The sequence below is a fragment of the Conger conger genome, chromosome 1, assembly GCF_963514075.1.
Source record: "Conger conger chromosome 1, fConCon1.1, whole genome shotgun sequence".
Lineage (NCBI taxonomy): Eukaryota > Metazoa > Chordata > Actinopteri > Anguilliformes > Congridae > Conger > Conger conger.
The window spans coordinates 6,997,518-7,015,792 of NC_083760.1; the positions used below are offsets into that span (position 1 = coordinate 6,997,518).

General features: G+C 51.6%; 2 protein-coding genes across 2 annotated transcripts in view; one reads left to right on the plus strand and one right to left on the minus strand.

Annotated features, from left to right (window-relative positions):
* si:dkey-16j16.4 (histone-lysine N-methyltransferase SETD1A) overlaps window positions 1-1,946 on the plus strand; it is a 36,210-nt gene extending 34,264 nt beyond the window's left edge. Inside the window, exon 6 of the mRNA XM_061261081.1 lies at window positions 1,353-1,946. Within this exon, the coding sequence (XP_061117065.1) occupies window positions 1,353-1,383 (31 nt within the window). The 3' untranslated portion in view covers window positions 1,384-1,946. The remainder of the gene's footprint in view (window positions 1-1,352) is intronic.
* slc4a1ap (solute carrier family 4 member 1 adaptor protein) lies at window positions 836-18,024 on the minus strand. The gene is made up of 14 exons (XM_061260888.1): window positions 17,122-18,024; window positions 16,385-16,592; window positions 15,361-15,489; window positions 14,755-14,815; window positions 13,410-13,549; window positions 12,716-12,876; window positions 11,640-11,709; window positions 9,950-10,139; window positions 8,301-8,403; window positions 7,083-7,335; window positions 5,608-5,694; window positions 4,860-4,942; window positions 4,444-4,513; window positions 836-1,655 (listed from the first exon to the last, which is right to left on the minus strand). The coding sequence occupies exons 1-14, from the start codon at window positions 18,016-18,018 to the stop codon at window positions 1,606-1,608; spliced, it is 2,502 nt and encodes an 833-aa protein (XP_061116872.1). The 5' UTR covers window positions 18,019-18,024; the 3' UTR covers window positions 836-1,605.
* Between the last annotated feature and the right edge of the window lie 251 nt (window positions 18,025-18,275).

An 18,275-nucleotide genomic window follows, 5' to 3' on the forward strand; every position in this document is an offset into this window, starting at 1 on the left:
AAAAAAAAAAGAAAAAAAAAAAGAAAAAAACAAATACACCCATGACATCTATAAAGGGGGAAGTCAGCGCTAACCCAGCGGTGCTGGAGGCCTCGTGGGGGGGAAAGGGGAGGGGTAAGGGCGGGATTTTGGGGACGGATAGGAGCGGTGGTGGCCTGTTGAGGCTCCGCAGTCAGCTCAGGACACTCTCCCACACTCTGGGCTCTGAGTCAGCGCTAATTACGCTCGGGTAACGCCGCGGTTTAGCGGAGGAGGAGGTGCCGGAGGAGACGCTTCTGTCGCTCGCTTCATTACCGCTGTGCTTCCACCCCCCACCCCCCCACCCCCCGCACCACCACACACACACACACCCGCCATGACGCTGTGGCGGTCGCCAGATGGTGCTGCAAATCCTCCGCTCCTCTCCAGGGCCTCTCCAGGGGCTTTCTCCGAAGCGCGGGGCCACCTGTCTGATCGCTGCGGTCGGGTCGAGGCGGGGGTTGGGGGGGATATGGGGAGCCTCATTTGCCCTCCCCCCTCCCCCTTCCCCCCCCCCATACAGAGGGAGTCCAGAGGGTGGGGCGCGTTTCCGTGACAACACTCCTGAACCGACGCCGTCAGACGGAAAAGGTCTCCAGTCCCGCAGCAGTGGTGTTGGCGGCGGTGGTGGTGCTGGGTGAACACTCCGCCATCTTAGCCTGGGTCTCCCAAGGAACCAATGCGCGGAGACTAACCCCGGGGGTAAGGGTCTAGGGTCAGGGTGTGTTCTGGGTCTAAACACACTGGCCTAACGGCTCACTGGCTGGTCCGGAGTTGGGGTGGGGGGGGGGGGGGGGGGGTGGGGGGTTGGGATGTTTTTGGGGGGTAGGGGAGCAGGGGGGCTGGAACTGAAGGGATTGTATATAATCCTGTCTGAGGAGCAGTGAAGTGGACACAAAACACAGAAAATAAGTGCAGCCTGTCCTGTCCCATCTGGATTAAAAAAGTAATTCCATCTAAGACCAGGGCCCCCAAGCCTTGGTACATCCTCTATCGATCCGGAGTCTGGAGCCCTCAGTATAAGGGGCAGGGGGGGTTCATAACCTGAAACGGGGGCAGGTGCAGTAGTTTTACAGCCAAGGACTCTTCTAGAAGAAAGGACAGGCCAGTTATCGCTAGGGGTAACTAAACCAGAAGGTAGGGGCTCATACAATCTCACACCTCCCGATATCAGACATTCTCGATGTGTCCTCAAAGTTGGGTCCTGATTACGCAACACTAGGCCGGTCCTCGTTTCAGGTCTTTCCGCAGTAGACGAGTAGGATAAAAAAATAAAAATAAAAAAAAAACACTGCTGGTGTGTGACATCACTTCCTGTTCCTGTTTTTCTACAGTCAGCACGAGTCATTCAGGACGAGAGAGTAGAGGAATCGGAACGGACGGCGAAATGTAGCACGTGGCTGAATTTCGACACCCGAGTGCATCAGCGAACACACAGAACCGTCTGGAAAGGGAAGAGAAACTTCTGGGAAAGACGACGAGTGGAAAAAGTGCCAAGCCGAGTCACAAGCCCCGCGCGTCGACCGCACTTCTGAAGGTCGCGGAGGTCACGAAGACGACGGCGGACGAAGAGGCCCCCCGCTCCTCCTAGTAGCCGTACTTGTCGTTGAGGTGGGTGCGGCCGTCCCCCGTCTGACCTGTGATTGGACAGAGGAGAGCGGACGGGGTGAGGTCAACGGTCACGTTTCTCTAAAAGACACCGCTGCGGTTTCCATGGCGAACTGAAGAGCCTAATGGGCCCTGTTCTTGTTTGATGTAAGCACATGCATTATCCACACTCTTCCATGCCAAGAGCTTTTAAAGGTACCTTTTGAAGGTGCCATTGCCCCAAATGGACCCATAATATCTGTAGAGTCAGCTATATTAGCGGTAGGAAGAGGCGAGCATTGCCATTATGTTATGTTATATGTTATATGAGACCACAAATAAATAGCTATGGCAAAAATATCCCTGAAAATCAATGCATCAGAACCAGGACCTTCAACGACAATACAGAAAACCCCAACCATTTTCAGCAAAATGTGGATTCTAATACAGGTGTCAGGGCATAATTGATACAAGACGCAAGTAAAGCAGACATATCTTCTTGTATATATGACACATCCACACATTCATTACATTACATCACCTTACATGTTATTTTAGCTGACACTTTTATCCAAAGCGACTTCCAGTTCATTTGGACCAAGCGGGACAATCTTCCCCTGGGGCAATGTGGGACGAAGGGCCCAACAGCCGGGCTGATTTTATTGTGGCTAAACCGCGGACTGAACCGCCGACCTTCCGCATTCCCAGTCATTCCCAGTGGGCTACAGGCTACCCCCACATTCAGGCACTTTAAGATGTCTCAAAACTCTTGTCAAAGTTTCTGGCGCTTCATTATTCTGAATGTGAGGCCTCGTACGTTAGTGTTGTGTAGCGTGCAGGCTATAGGAAACGCAGCTCACCCTCCCCGCCCGCCCGCCCTGCCTGCCGCCAGATTTCCAGTGAGATACGGGGGGGGGGGGGTGTAAATGACCGAAGTCAGGCCTGCTGCCGGTGCCTGGCTGTACAGCCGGTCTGTGCAGCGGTCGCATGACGCTCCCCAGCTGTCTATTTACAGAAACGCCGGCGTCTCGCGCAGACAGAGAGGCCGTGTTCTCCCGGGACGGGCGCGAGCAACCCCTCCGGCGCTCGAACCCGAACGCCCCCCCGCCGACCTCCTCAGGACCGCCCCGCAGCTGCTCCTGGTGAATGCCCGGGTCTGATCGAGTCTGGAAGATCCTCGCATACCAGATCTGGGTCAAGTGCGTGTGTGTTGTTTTTGGGTTCAGATGCTTCTCTGTGCTCGATTGATCTCGACCTGGTTTGCGCATTTCGTGAGAATTTCCTCCAGTTCCAGTTCACCAGACAAGCGTCGAGTATTTTGAGGGCAGAGGTGCATGACTGGGACCCAGACGGTTGGTGACTCACGGCTCAGTGTAGCCACGTTAAGATCCGCACAGGTCTGTCAGTTACATAAACACATACCACCTCTATCACTGAACTATATAGAAGCTATGCCATGCTTTAAGATTTGAACCCTGTACCTATACCACTATGTAAGTGATATACCACTCTCAAAGCTATGGGAAACATACAGTAACACCTTCCACGGATACCATGTAGACGCATACCGCAAGTAATGAAGCTACGAGATCTAAAATGTAAAATGCAAAACAATGACACGCCTCTCGAAAAAGGCGGTAGGAAAATGGCGGGCATTGTTGGGCCGAATGGCCTGTTCTGGTCATGATGTCGCGTTGTGCTATTTTATATAAAAGAAAAACACGGGGACCAGCATCCCAGGAGGCTGAAAGGAGCCGTACTTGAGCAGAAAGCCCCAGAATGCTTTTTACAGGACCCTGAAATGAGCCGGGCGGCGGCTGTGGCTCGCTCCACACACAACGCCGTTAGAGAGCACTTATCTTATCGAGGCAGCGCGCCTTTGATGTGCATTCACAGACCCCCCCGATTAACATGCCATGTGAGGCCCCCCCCCCTCTCCCACCCTCCCTCCACAAACATCTGCCGGCTACAGAGCCCGTGAACTTCCTCTGCCTCCTCCCACAGAGCGGCTCGACCCGTGCGGACCCCCACCCACCCCCGCCCCCCCGCCCCCACACCCCTCTTTGATGCAGAACATCTCTCGTTCTCTCGCTCTGTTTTTCGCTGGCGGTGTGCGGCTACGTCCCTGACTGCGAGGAGCGGGGATAAACCTGACCTCTCCTGACCCCCGCGGCTTCGTGTCATCTCCAGCGACTTCACTTCCTGTCAACAATACAGCGCTTCGGGCCCTGCCTCCACCGAAACGTTTAATAACCGTAAAGCATTATATTAACTAAGCCCTGTCCTGAAAATGAACAATGTTACATTTACCGAGGGGGCAAAATGGCTACATCTCAACAGACTGCATACTGACGGAACATCAGGACCAAATATGGGACTGCTAAAGACACGCTGCCCAACCGTGTTCCTGGGGATCTACTGTCCTGCAGGTTCTCACTCCACTCCTAAAAACTGCTCCTAAAAAGTAGGTTTTCACTCCAACCCTAACAAAGCACACCTCATTCAACAGCTAGAGCAGGGCTGCCCAACCCTGTTCCTGGAGATCTACCATCCTATAGGTTTTCACTCCAACCCTAACAAAGCACCCCTCATTCAACAGCCACAGATCTTGTTCAGATGCTAATTAGCATCTGGTGTGGCAAATTCAGGTTGAAATGTAAACCTTCAGGATGGCAGATCTCCAGGAACAGGGTTGGGCAGCCCTGCTTGAAATCTTTAATATTTCAAAAATGTAATCATAACACTGCTGGAGGTGCGGGATTCACTCAGAATTGTCTGGGTCACGTCCCCAAACCCAGGCCACGGTGGGGTCCTCATGTTGCAGTACCGGGACGCTACCTGTAGGGGGCATCCAGACGCAGTAGTCGGGGTCGTCCTCGGGATACTGGGTGGAGAGGGGAACAGGCGGCTGCAGCAGAGAGGGAGGGAGAGAGAGAGAGAGGAGTGAATACCATATACAAATCCTAGGGTGGCTATCTTTCACAAGCTCTCTGCAATGGTGTTTCTGAAGCGTACAGTGGGGACAAGTTGCATGTCAAACTGTTCCCATCACAAAACACGGACCGCCGTGTTGTAGACAGATGACTATCGGACGGTCCAGTCACCGGTCAAACATTGGGTTTAAAGGTTTATTCAGCTGTGTGTTTGACATCCCCAGTGTGTCTCTCTCTCTCTCTCTCCTTATCTGTTCTTTTCTATCCTCCTTCCTCCCCCCCCCCCTCCCTCTCCCCCCATCTCCTCCTTTCCACACTCACCCTGCTGGGTCCGACCATCCTCCTCTTCCCTTTGCTCTTCGGGGGGGTCGGGGTCTGTGTTTTCGCGGCGCCCCCTTCCTGGCCTGCGGAGATGAGAGGAGAAGACTCAGCGTGGAGTCCCAGCCTCCCGAAATCCAGCAAAGAGGAGGGGGCGGGGGGGGGGGGGGGGGTCGCACAGTCTGGCTGCAAATCCACAAATGGTGTCTCTCTCTCTCTCTCTTTCACACACTTTCACTTTCTCACTCTCTCACACACTCGCAACACGACTGTTGATGACGAAGCTAGAAAGTTCACACACACGCAAACGCGCGTTCTACTTCGGAATGACCTTTACGCGACTGGGAGAGATCTGACACACACACACAGAAACAAAAACACACACACACACACACACACACACACAGAAACAAAAACACACACACACACACTTGGGGAATAACCTTTGCGTGACGGGGACAGCTCACTCACACAGAAGAACATTCATGAACAGGATTAGGCTTGAGGAGTGACCTGTGAGATGGACTTAACACACAGACCCATGCAAACACACACACACATATGCAAACACACACACACATATGCAAACACACACACACACGCAAACACACACACACACAAATATGTGTGCATGCAAACACACATGCACATGTTTCTGCATGCAAACACACACATACACACACACAAATATGTGTGCATGCAAACACACACACACACACACGCACACACACACTCAAGCACACACACATACCTTGTGCAGGTGTGCATGCGTCTCTGGCGCTTTGAGGCTGCTCTCCCTCCTCCTTGTCTGACGTCTGCTTATCCGATTCTGTTCTCTCTGAGAACACACACACACACACACACACACACACACACACACACACACACACACACACACACACACACACACACACACACACACACACACACACACACACACACACACACACACACACACACACACACACACACACACACACACAGGTTTAACGTTTCACCCTTCCAGGAATGACCGTCCAACTAATATCTACATGTAGATGACACACGTGGGGCTTGCTTTACCAAGACCTTCACTACCTGCAAAGCCTTTTACTACCTGCAAAACCAATAATAAACAATATCACCAATGACTGATCATGGCATTCATTTTGAACCAATCATTGGTTGCGTCATTAGCTTGGTGCTGGAAGGTAGTGCACAAGCTAAAGGTTTTTAGTAAATCAGACCCAGTACTTTCTTTTGGGATTCTAGATTCTGACGGACCAGGTCAGGGTCTGAACCTCAAGTCAGGGGCACAGACAAGGCCCTGGGGGCAGCATGAACTGTCCAATCACAAGCATTCGAGGCAGTGCAAAAAAGGTCTCGATGCACACTCAACAGAGGAGGCAGCCATGTTGCTGTTCAGTGGCAACACAGCGAGCCAAACCATGTGGCTTTGAGCACAGCGAAACTCTGTTTCCACCTGCTGGCGAATGACGGAACTACGCCTGGATGAGAACCAGGGAGGCGCCATGTTGCAGGCTGGATGCAGAAGATTGGATAAATTGGGAGCTGTGGTTCATTACCCGATCGCTTGTTAGCCCATAAAATTAAATGACAGCTTTAAAAGCAAGTCATTTTGAGCAGCGTGGTTCCAAACACGGCCACTTTTTATGAAAATTGCAGGATGTTTCCGGTTCAGACCTCCATTGTCTATTCAATGAGGCATAAAAAAAGAAATCGGTCACTAAAACGCATCGACTGTCCTGTGTGCTGTTAAAAAAACAACACACTTTTTTTTCTGTTCACATAACTGTTCTCGACCACCCAATGAAAAAAAATAAAATGGTGAACATACAAAGAGGCAATGGAAAAGAACATAATATAACAGAATTAAACACAGGTCTGAACAGCAGAAACAGAATTAAACGCAGGTCTGAACAGCAGAAACAGAATTAAACACAGGTCTGAACAGCAGAAACAGAATTAAACAGAGGTCTGAACAGCAGAAACTGAAGTGTGTTGATCAGACCTCAGTCAAATAGATAATCGTTTTGGATTCAAATACTTTTCTGTGCTCAATTGAGCCAACCAAGAGGACCAGAGGGCAGGGTGTATTCCATGTTGGTTCTAATACACCAGACAAGCTCAGTAAAGTGCAGAATAGTACTTGAATCCGAAAACAATGACTTATTTGACCCAGGCCTGGTGTTGATACGGGCCACCCTGATTGGCTGTGGAACCCACCTGCAGTACTGTGGGGGCGGGGCATCCTCTGCCCCATTTTCATTGGTTTATCTCCGGCTGGGCTCTCCGGCTCCTCCTCCTCCTCCTCCTCCTCTGACTGCCGATTGGTCGTCTCCTGGACGACAGACGAGTCTTTGTCCTTCCCCTGCTCGTCCTCCTCCTCTTCCTCCTCTTCCTCCTCCTCGCCTCCAGGGGGCAGCTCCTTCAGGTTGAACAGCTGTGGAGGAAGCTCGGCCCTCTTCGGGGGAATCTTCTGCAGGAGAAAACGAGCGGGGCGTCACGGACCGGCCACCGTTTTCACCCAAAACGCCCCCTTTTTCCTCAATTGACCCTGCTACTGTTCTCACCAAGAGCAAGCCTGACAGTAGTACAGGGTAAGGTATCGGGGGCGACATGGCTCAGGCGGTAAGAGCAGTCGTCTGGCAGTCGGAGGGTTGCCGATTCGATCCCCCGCCCGGGCTGTGTCGAAGTGTCCCTGAGCAAGACACCTAACCCCCAAATGCTCCTGACGAGCTGGTCGGTGCCTTGCATGGCAGCCAAACGCCGTCGGTGTGTGAGTGTGTGTATGAATGGGTGAATGGAGAAGCATCAATTGTACAGCGCTTTGGATAAAGGCGCTATATAAATGCCAACCATTTACCATTTATCAACTCTCCCAGATATCTAGATAGCCGGTTAAGGTATCAATTCTCTCTAGATATCTAGATAGCTGGTTAAGGTATCAACTCTCTCTAGATATCTTGATAGCTGGTTAAGGTTTCAACTCTCTTGATATCAAGGTAGATGGTTAAGGTATCAACTCTCTCCAGATATCTAGATAGCTGGTTAAGGTAGCAACTCTCTCTAGATATCTAGACAGTTGGTTAAGGTATTAACTCTCAAGATATCTAGATAGCCGGTTATGGTGTCAACTCTCTCTAGATATCTTGATAGCCGATTAAGGCATCAATTCTCACAATATATCTGGATATCTGAAATATCCAGGTAAACCCCTACCCTCCTAGTAGAACAAAATGAAACAATTTTTGGGCAAATAATCGAGGAAAAAACTGGTGTCATTTTGTTCTACCGCCAGAGGGGTACCCGACCACTAGTCAGCTTTGACTCTGACCAAGAGCATCAGGTTCAGTGGGGGGGTGCGGATTGAACAGAAGCGGTGCAGTAAGACCCACACCCCTGCGACAGGTGAGGGATTTCGGGCAGAGGTTGTCTGCTCACCCCCACGGTCCCCGTCTTCAGCCTGAACTTGCTCCCTCCCTTCATGGCTCCGAAAAGCGGCAGGACCAGCTTCCTGGGCTGTCCCGGGTCGGAGGACTGGCTCCTGCACACAGAGAAACGGTGAGCCCACCCATCTCAAAACACGTACGTCACACATAGTACATCACACAACTCTTTACCTGAGAAACTACATTTCCCACATCAGCTGGGAGCCTGGGGACTACAAACTCAAACCACCGTACCAATCAGACAGTTTTCAGTCACCAGAACTGATTGTGACATCAGCATTAGAATGTTCAGTAAACAATGTTTGTGACCTCACACCTTACAGGGTGAAGCAGGTCGGTGTGAGATGGACAGGTGTATACCGGCCCTCCCACTCCTCCCTCCTCTCTCCCCCCCTCCCTCTCTCACCCCGGCTGCAGGGCAGGCAGCTGTGCAGGGTGTGTCAGTGTGAGACGGACAGGTGTATACCGGCCCTCCCACTCCTCCCTCCTCTCTCCCCCCCTCCCTCTCTCACCCCGGCTGCAGGGCAGGCAGCTGTGCAGGGTGTGTCAGTGTGAGACGGACAGGTGTATACTGGCTCTCCCCTCCCTCCCTCCCTCCCTCCCTCCCTCTCCCTCTCTCTCTGCCTCCCTCTCTCTCTCACCCCGGCTGCAGGGCAGGCAGCTGTGCAGGGCGTGTCAGTGTGAGACAGACAGGTGCGTACTGGCTCTCCCCTCCCTCCCTCCCTCCCTCTCCCTCTCTTCCTCCTCTCCTCTCCCTCTCTCTCTCCCTCCCTCTCTCCCTCCCTCTCCCTCTCCCTCCCTCTCTCCCTCCCTCTCTCCCTCTCCCTCTCTCTCTCCCTCCCTCCCTCTCCCTCTCCCTCTCTCTCTCCCTCCCTCCCTCCCTCCCTCTCCCTCTCTCCCTCTCTCCCTCCCTCCCTCCCTCCCTCCCTCTCCCTCCCTCTCCCTCCCTCCCTCCCTCCTCCCTCCCTCCCTCCCTCTCCCTCTCTCTCTCCCTCCCTCTCTCTCTCTCCCTCCCTCTCTCTCTCCCTCCCTCTCTCCCTCCCTCTCCCTCTCTCCCTCTCCCTCTCTCCCTCCCTCCCTCCCTCTCTCTCTCTCTCCCTCCCTCCCTCTCCCTCTCCCTCTCTCCTCCCTCCCTCCTCCCTCTCTCCCTCCCTCCCTCCCTCTCCCTCCCCTCCCTCCCTCCCTCTCCCTCCTCCCTCCCTCCCTCTCTCTCTCACCCCGGCTGCAGGGCAGGCAGCTGTGCAGGGCGTGTCAGTGTGAGACAGACAGGTGCGTACTGGCTCTCCCCTCCCTCCCTCCCTCCCTCTCCCTCTCTTCCTCTCTCTCTCCCTCCCTCTCTCCCTCCCTCTCCCTCTCTCCCTCCCTCCCTCCCTCTCCCTCCCTCCCTCCCTCCCTCTCCCTCCCTCCCTCCCTCTCCCTCTCTCCCTCCCTCCCTCCCTCCCTCTCCCTCCCTCCCTCCCTCCCTCCCTCCCTCCCTCTCCCTCTCTCCCTCCCTCCCTCCCTCCCTCTCCCTCTCTCCCTCTCCCTCTCTCCCTCCCTCCCTCTCCCTCTCTCACCCCGGCTGCAGGGCAGGTAGCTGTGCAGGGCGTGTCAGTGAGAGACGGACAGGTGTATACTGGCTCTCTCCCCCCTCTCTCTCACCCCGGCTGCAGGGCAGGTAGTTGCGCAGGGCGTGTCAGCTCCACCAGCCGGCGCAGTCGCGCGGCCTCCCTGCGCAGCTCGCTCACGTGCAGGTGGAGCTTCCTGCGCTCCACGCCGTCCATGGAGGCCGAGCTCCGCACCTCGCTCATGAAGGCGTCCAGAGGGTCCTCCGAGGAGGAGTGAGCGCCCCCTGCAGGACGGGCAGACACAGACACACAGACACAGACACAGACACACAGACAGGCACAGACACACAGACACACAGACACACAGACACACACAGACAGGGGTTTTACTGGGTGGGTGTATTGGCATGTATGTGTGTGTGTTTGTCCTCGTATAATACATTACTTGACATTACATTGCTCATTAGCTCTGAACCGCATATTTTTCCTCTTACGGGCGTTCTTGCTACCACCTCAATGGCGTGTGCGAGGGGTTAACAATGCATTCCTGCCTAACCCATCCGCCTGTCAATCTCTCATCAGGCGGGCCTAGGGCCGGGTCCTCGACAACATTATTGGCATTTGGCAGACGCTCTTATCCAGAGCGACGTACAGTTGATTAGACTAAGCAGGAGACAATCCTCCCCTGGAGCAATGCAGGGTTAAGGCCCTTGCTCAAGGGCCCAACGGCTGTGCGGATCCTATTGGGGCATGTGCGTCCATACATGCATATGAGGGTATACATGGGTGCACCCGTGTGTATGCGTGCAAGTGTCTGTATGTGTGCCTGTGTGTGTGTGTGTGTGTGTGTAGTGTATGTATGCCTGTGTTTCTGTATCTGCATATGGCTGTATGTGAGCATGCATGAGTATAAGTGCGTGCGTGTGTGTGTGTGTGTGTGTGTGTGTGTGTGTGTGTGTGTATGTCTGCATGAGTGTCTGTGTGTATAGGTGTGTACATGGTGTGTATGTGTGTATACGTGTAGGCAGGTGCATAAGGCACACAGCATATCTGGAGCGTATTCGGATGAAAGGCAAGCAGGCGTTTGTCTCAGCTGAATCGTGGGACGTATTGCCATCTCCGCGGGCAGCCCAGCAGGGGGACACACGCAGTCAGGAAGAGGATTGAGAATGTGACCAACACCCCCGCTCATTACCACAAACTATATCAACACAACAACACGGCCAATTATACGCAGCCAGGGGGGGAAAGTGGGTTTTTAAGGCAGACGCCCCCTCAATGCCATCTCGCACAGCAGTCCCGGTGGGCATGAAGATCTGGAATTGGCCAATTATTTGCAGACCTGGTTAGAATACGTAATTGTTTTGGATTCAAATACTTTTCTGTGCTCGACTGATTGTTATTATTATTTTTTTTCTACCAAGAGGACCAGATGGTGGGGTTTGCGCTCTTAATGAGAGTATTTCATAGGTTCAAATGCACCAGACAAGTTCAGTATATCGGACAGTATCTGAAGGCAAGCAATTAAGCAATTGACCCAGCCTTAGAAGCGGTGAGCTGTTAAATGGTCTCAGCACAGTGGTCAAAATCTGCTATGCAGTAGATTCAGTATTTCCTTTACATCACTTCCTTTCAGGAAATGAAGCCACAATTTCAGATATTTTAGTCATTTATTTATTTATTAACCTTTCTTTATACAGTGTAGGTCAGGGGTCTCCAACCCTGGTGCTGGAGAGCCTAATCTGCACATCTTTGTATTTGCTATGAATCATGGGAGTCCTCACCTTTCTCTGAAGCGCTGAGCTTCTTCTCCGTTTCAGTCAGCTCCTTCTCCGCGCCCGCCAGCTTCAGCACCTGGAGAGAGGAGGCACGCTTAGCGCTGCTGCACCAGCCCCCCATCACATCAACCCCCAACACAAACATGCTAATTAGCCTAGCGTGAGCGACAGGAAGGGACTCGCCACTGGACTTCCTGTTCTGCTCGGCGCTATGGCAACGCCGCACTTAAATTCCACCCTCATTAGACTACATAACGTTTTATTACGGTACATTAAACACGCAAACACAAACGCACGCGCGCACGCACGCGCGCACGCACGCGCGCACGCACACACACACACACACACACACACACACACACACACACACACATGCGTGAGCGCACGCACACACACACACAGAAATTAAATCAAAGCAGCTGGGAAACGTCATGAAATGAAAGCTGCCAATGCGTGACCCTGTGGAAATTGAGACTGACAGTGTGTTTTATGAGAGTCGACTCCCAGAGGGAAGGGTAGAATGTACTGAAGGACAAACTGAAGCTGACATTTTACAGAACTGGAGCCAGGACCGCAGTCAGTAACGACATGAGGACACCAGAAGTGCACTGCACGCAGTAACGACAGTACGTGGGGACGCCCTGGAGGTTTGAGTTCCACAAACCTTTATGATCTCCTGCTCGTGCAAAACTGCAGCTAATTCAGCTCTTCATAAAAACACTGAATCCCTGCGACAAAACTGCAGCTAATTCAGCTCTCGATAAACATCGAATCCATGCGAAGTGGATCGGTGAGGTCAGGTGACGCGGGGTCGGCGAGGTCAGGTGACGCGGGGTCGGCGAGGTCAGGTGACGCGGGGTCGGCGAGGTCAGGTGACGCGGGGTCGGCGAGGTCAGGTGACGCGGGGTCGGCGAGGTCAGGTGACGCGGGGTCGGCGAGGTCAGGTGACGCGGGGTCGGCGAGGGCAGGTGACGCGGGATCGGCGAGGGCAGGTGACGCGGGATCGGCGAGGGCAGGTGACGCGGGATTGGCGAGGGCAGGTGACGCGGGGTCGGCGAGGTCAGGTGACGCGGGGACGTTACCAGCGAGTCGTACGTCTCCGGCCGCTCCTCGATCTTGCCCGCCCTCTTCATCCGCTCCTTCCTCTTCCTCTCCACCACGCCGGTCCGGTCCAGGAAGGTGTCGTCGTCGCTGTCGTAGTAGTCTTCGTCCTCCCAGTTCTTCTTCTTGCGCTTGCGGGAAACTGCGCAGAGAGGTCAAAGGTCACTGCGAGACACGGACACGCCCATAGACTCAAGACAGGGGTTTAAAACAGCACACACAAACACACTGGCCTACCATCCTGAGAATTCAGGGGGAAATTAAAATCTGACATAAAATTCCGATTAAATTATTTTGGTTGACATTGATTTAGCTTATTTAAAACTAAAAGTAAAAAAATGAACTGCTAAATATACATAGACTAACACCACTGGATATGGCAGTACATTAAAATATATAAGCATACTTAGCCTCATGTTTCCTATATACAATGCATGTATTATTTCTTAACACATACTTTTGGTGATACATATTTCTGTGGATGAAATTCTCAAGAATTTAAAACTAGTTATGAATATATTTGCATAACAGTTGAACACCCGGCCCCCCTTCCTCTTCCTTCGGCCCAGCTAACACAAAACGTTGCTATCACGTTGCTACGACGTAGCGGCGATGTGCTAACATTGACACAACATTGCGGTAACGCTGAGAGAACATTCGGGGGGTTTTCCCCACCGGCCTCCTGCCGCAGCAGCCCCCGGGCCTCCAGGATGCGGCACGCCTCCAGGGAGCACTGAATGGCCGCTTCCTTCTTCTTCCCCGTGTGCGTCACCTCGGCGACCAGCTGCCTGCCCGCCGCGTCGTCCACCGGTAACCTGGGATACAGACGGCGACTCGGTCAGCGGCTCGGAAACGCAACAGCCGCCGTCAAGCGCGATTGGCATTCTTGGCACTCGCTCTCGCCGTACCGCTTTTTAAGGGCAGTCTAATTCATTTTGAAGGACACACACACACACACACACACACACACACAACGGCGTACGTACGCCGGCAGAATTTCAAGCTCGCCGTTGTGACCTTTTTCAATTATTATCCTCTATTATCGAATGCTAAATGCCGCGACTTAAGCGTGCGCCCAGTCACGTCTCGACTTGTTAAGCCTTGTTTTCCGTTTCGTTGCCTTGTGCGCTCTGAGCGCCTCGCTATATGACCGGTCATCACTGTAACCGAGAGTTTGGTCTCGGCTTATTAACACGATTAAATAAAGGCGCTAATGTGCTGGGTCAGAAGATACTCTGAATAAGCGGAGCACTGGACCGCTTATGTCGGCCGGTTAAGTCCGCAGGTTTTGCGAATGTGGTTCACAGGATGAACAAATAGGTTAAACAGCCAATGGGAGTGAGGCAGTGTTGCTACACGGCGCTAACAGGAGAGGACCGGAGCTAGCAGGAGATCTGCAGCACAAAGAGGAGTTTTTACAGCAATGCTACACTGTGCTAACTGTGCAAGCAGCAGCGTTTACAGCAATGCTACACAGCACTATTAGGAGAGGGGCAGTGCTTACAGCAATGCTACACAGCACTATTAGGAGAGGGGCAGTGCTTACAGCAATGCTACACAGCACTATTAGGAGAGGGGCAGTGCTTGCAGCAATGCTACACAGCACTATTAGGAGAGGGGCGGTGCTTACAGCAATGCTACACAGCACTATTAGGAGAGGGGCGGTGCTTACAGCAATGCTACACAGCACTATTAGGAGAGGGGCGGTGCTTACAGCAATGCTACACAGCACTATTAGGAGAGGGGCGGTGCTTACAGCAATGCTACACAGCACTATTAGGAGAGGGGCAGTGCTTACAGCAATGCTACACAGCACTATTAGGAGAGGGGCAGTGCTTGCAGCAATGCTACACAGCACTATTAGGAGAGGGGCAGTGCTTGCAGCAATGCTACACAGCACTATTAGGAGAGGGGCAGTGCTTGCAGCAATGCTACACAGCACTATTAGGAGAGGGGCGGTGTAATGCTAGCAGGAGAATAGCAACACTAGCAGGAAAGGCACCCCCAAGTCAATACTCACTTCACTCTGCAAAGCCAGGTGCCGTGGGCTTTGTCGTCATATTCGTACTCCAGTTCTTCTCCTGAAATCACATGACCAAAAAAATATATATAAGCCACAAGGAAAGTCGCTGACAGGACACATTTTGCTTACTGTATTAATCACATAATAAAATATATATCGATGCATTTTTATTTTTAAATAATGCTGAATACCATTTTTTTTTTCAATTCAGAACCTAATTTAATTAATACAAAAACCAGCACAAGGTCACTGGCTAAATTCCCAAATAGTGTTCGGACTTGCCACCAAGTCTTAACACCCGCACTTTGTTGAAGCAGGATATCGTTGGATACCCTTGAACGCGATTTACTAGGTCAAAATTAACATGGAAAGATGTGGCATTCAAAGCTTTCTCTCAGTCAATTCTGGACAGCCTTTAGAAACACTCAACTTCAGAAAGGTGATAAAGCAATACAGTGAACTGGATGTGTTAAATTTCACACGCTAAAATGTCATGGGGACAAAACCACAACACAAAATTGTGGCTTTCTGTGGGACTGGAACGGGTTTAAGCCACACAACATCATGGCTTTCTGTGGGACTGGACTAGGGTTTAGGCCATACCTTCTCTGTCAAAGAACCCCTGCAGGGCTTTCTTGGGGTCCTTTAGGTAGGCCGCCTCCTGGTCCTCCTGGAACTCCGTGGCGAAGGGGTTCTCCTCGTTCTCATCCTCCTCAGGCACAGCGTCCTCCTCTGTGCACAGAGAAGAGGGGAGGAGAGAGGAGGGAATAAGAAGAGATGGTGAGAATAAAGCGAGATTTACAGCAAATGTGGGCGTACACGTATGCGTCTGTGTGTGTATATGTGTAAAAGTATGCTCCTGAGGCTGCCTCCTGCTCCACTAGCGGTGAATTCATTTTTAATGTAGTGCCTAGAGACAGGAGTTCCAGCCTCGGCAGATTCCTGCTGTTACATATGCATGTGTGAGAGAGAGAGAGTTTGTGCGCCAGCTTTTGTGTGAGAGTGAGGTAATGAGAGAGACTGCACAGGCATAAAAATAATGCAACGATACGCTGTATGTTCCTACTGTATGCCCTCCGTCATACTAATTATTATATGACTGAGTGAGATGTATGTGTCAAATGAAATACCATAACTAGTGTTGCGTTTCCTAGTGACTAGGACCCAGAAGGTTGGTGGTTCAAACCCCGGTGTAGCCACAATAATATGCATGCAGCTGTTGGGCCCTTGAGCAAGGCCCTTAATAACCCGACATTGCTCCAGGTGGAGGATTGGCCCCTGCATGGTCAAATCAACTGTATGTCACTTTGGATAAAAGCGTCAGTTAAAGAACTGTAACTGTAAATGGTAAATGGCAGGCATTTATAAAGCGCCTTTATCCAAAGCGCTGTACAATTGATGCTTCTCCATTCACCCATTCGTACACACACTCACACACTGACAGCGATTGGCTGCCATGCAAGGCCCCGACCAGCTCATCAGGAGCATTTGGGGGTTAGGTGTCTTGCTCAGGGACACTTCGACACAGCCCGGGCGGGGGATCGAACCGGCAACCCTCCGACTGCCAGACGGCTGCTCTTACGGCCTGAGCCATATCGCCCCCGTTAGTAAACTGTCATTTACTAACCCATTCCCCAGGAGCAGCCAGCGTCCTCTTTAGAGCCTCCTCTCCCGCTGGAGCCGGGCTCCTCGTCGCCCTTCCCCTCCTTCTCATCCTCCTCATCAGAGCCCTCTCCCATCATCCTCTTCTCCAAGGTCTCCCTCTGCTTCCTGGCTCTCTCTCTCAGCTCGGTGACGGTCAGCTCAGACTCCGCCTCCTCGTCAGACTCTGGACCCTATAGGAGGAGGGGAGGAGGAACTCGGTTTTTATTCAGATCGCGCTGAATGAAAACGACTCAAAATGCCTACCTTGCACAAATACATTACACTACATGGGACAGCCTGTGTCCTTGTGGTGAAGGTACATTACTGGAACATGATTAGATCTCAACAGCTGTCGGGCCCTTGAGCAAGGCCCTTAACCCCACGTTGCTACAGGGGGGATTGTCCCCTACTAATCAACTCTAAGAGGCTTTAAACATTTTATTTATTTATTTGTTTGTTTCATACACTTATATCTGGTCTCATAGGCAACTTTATGACGTGGACTAATTTAATGATACTGATATTCACAATGTAGTAATGAATTAATTGTGCTAACAACACTACAAAAAACATGAATGAGAAAGCAGAGCCTACATCAAAGGTGATACCAATTTTCCAAAAATAAAGCAGGCGTTTATCGTTCTTTATATTAAAATTACAGAGATGGCCTGATTGCACAAGCAGTCTGTCGCGGGGGGGGGGTTGTTGCCATGACTTTACCTGAAGAATAAAAAGTCTGGTGCTTCCTCCAAATTTGAGCATGTGCCCAACCCGGATCCTGATGTAGGTCTTTGGGGGGATTTTGTTCTTATTGACGAAAGTACCGTGCGTGCTGCCCAGGTCAAATGCGTAGAAACCGGACTCTTCCCCAACAACACCCTCTTCGCCGGGGAACAGTCGGTACTGGAGCACAGAGTGATATCTTGAAATTGAAGGATGTTCCAAAGACACATCGCACAAAGGTAGCCTCCCGACAACGAAATAGCTACTCTGGGTGAGCGGAACCGTGTCCACGATAGCGCCGTTCTTCAGGATCTCGAGTGAGTAGCGGATTTCACTAACACCACCCCACGGAGGTTCGCTGTATGCTAACGGAGGTCCGGGTTTAAAGTTTCCCACTGGCGCCAGTTTAACTGAAACCCTTGGATTTACTTTTTGCAATGTTACACTCCTGGAGGAGGAGACGCTTTTACTCTTGTCTTTGTCGCACTGATTCGTGCTGTCCGCCGTCCCACTGACACTTTCCGTGGAATGGTTGTCGTTAGAGTTGCTTTCCTCTTCGTTGTCGGCTCCCGTCTTACCTGCAAGGAGATCGTCGGTGCCCAACACCTTCTCGGGTTTGTGGTGCTCCTTTGACTTGTCGGACTCCGGCGAGACCTTCTTAGCAGCACAAGTCGGTGTGACACCTGCTCTTCTCGCAAGAGAGGGCGCCGAGAAAATGGCAGGCTTCTTGAAAGGGTCGTTTGCATCCTGAACATCGTTCCCCACTCCTTCCTTCGCCTCAAGTTCTCCCGTCTTCTTATTGACAGACCCGTTCTCTGTTTCCTGGTCAACATCCATCTCTTGGTCTGAGGTTTTCTCCGCTTTCGTTATGCATGTGGAATTGAAGTCCGCCATATTTTATTTTGTACAGCACAGAATTGTTTCCCTTCCGGGCTTGTTTTCGTATAGTTAAAGGTTCCGCATTATCTGTTGTTTTGATCGATTTTATGTTTAAGTAAAGCATATTTATTATTATTATGATAAGATAATAGTATATTATTTACACATACGTATACAGCTATGTACAATTACATGTTTAGGCGTAAAAAAGCCACAAGCGATAGAGGAATTATTTAAATTAAGTTTGGTTTTACACGGAGTTATATAGAAGA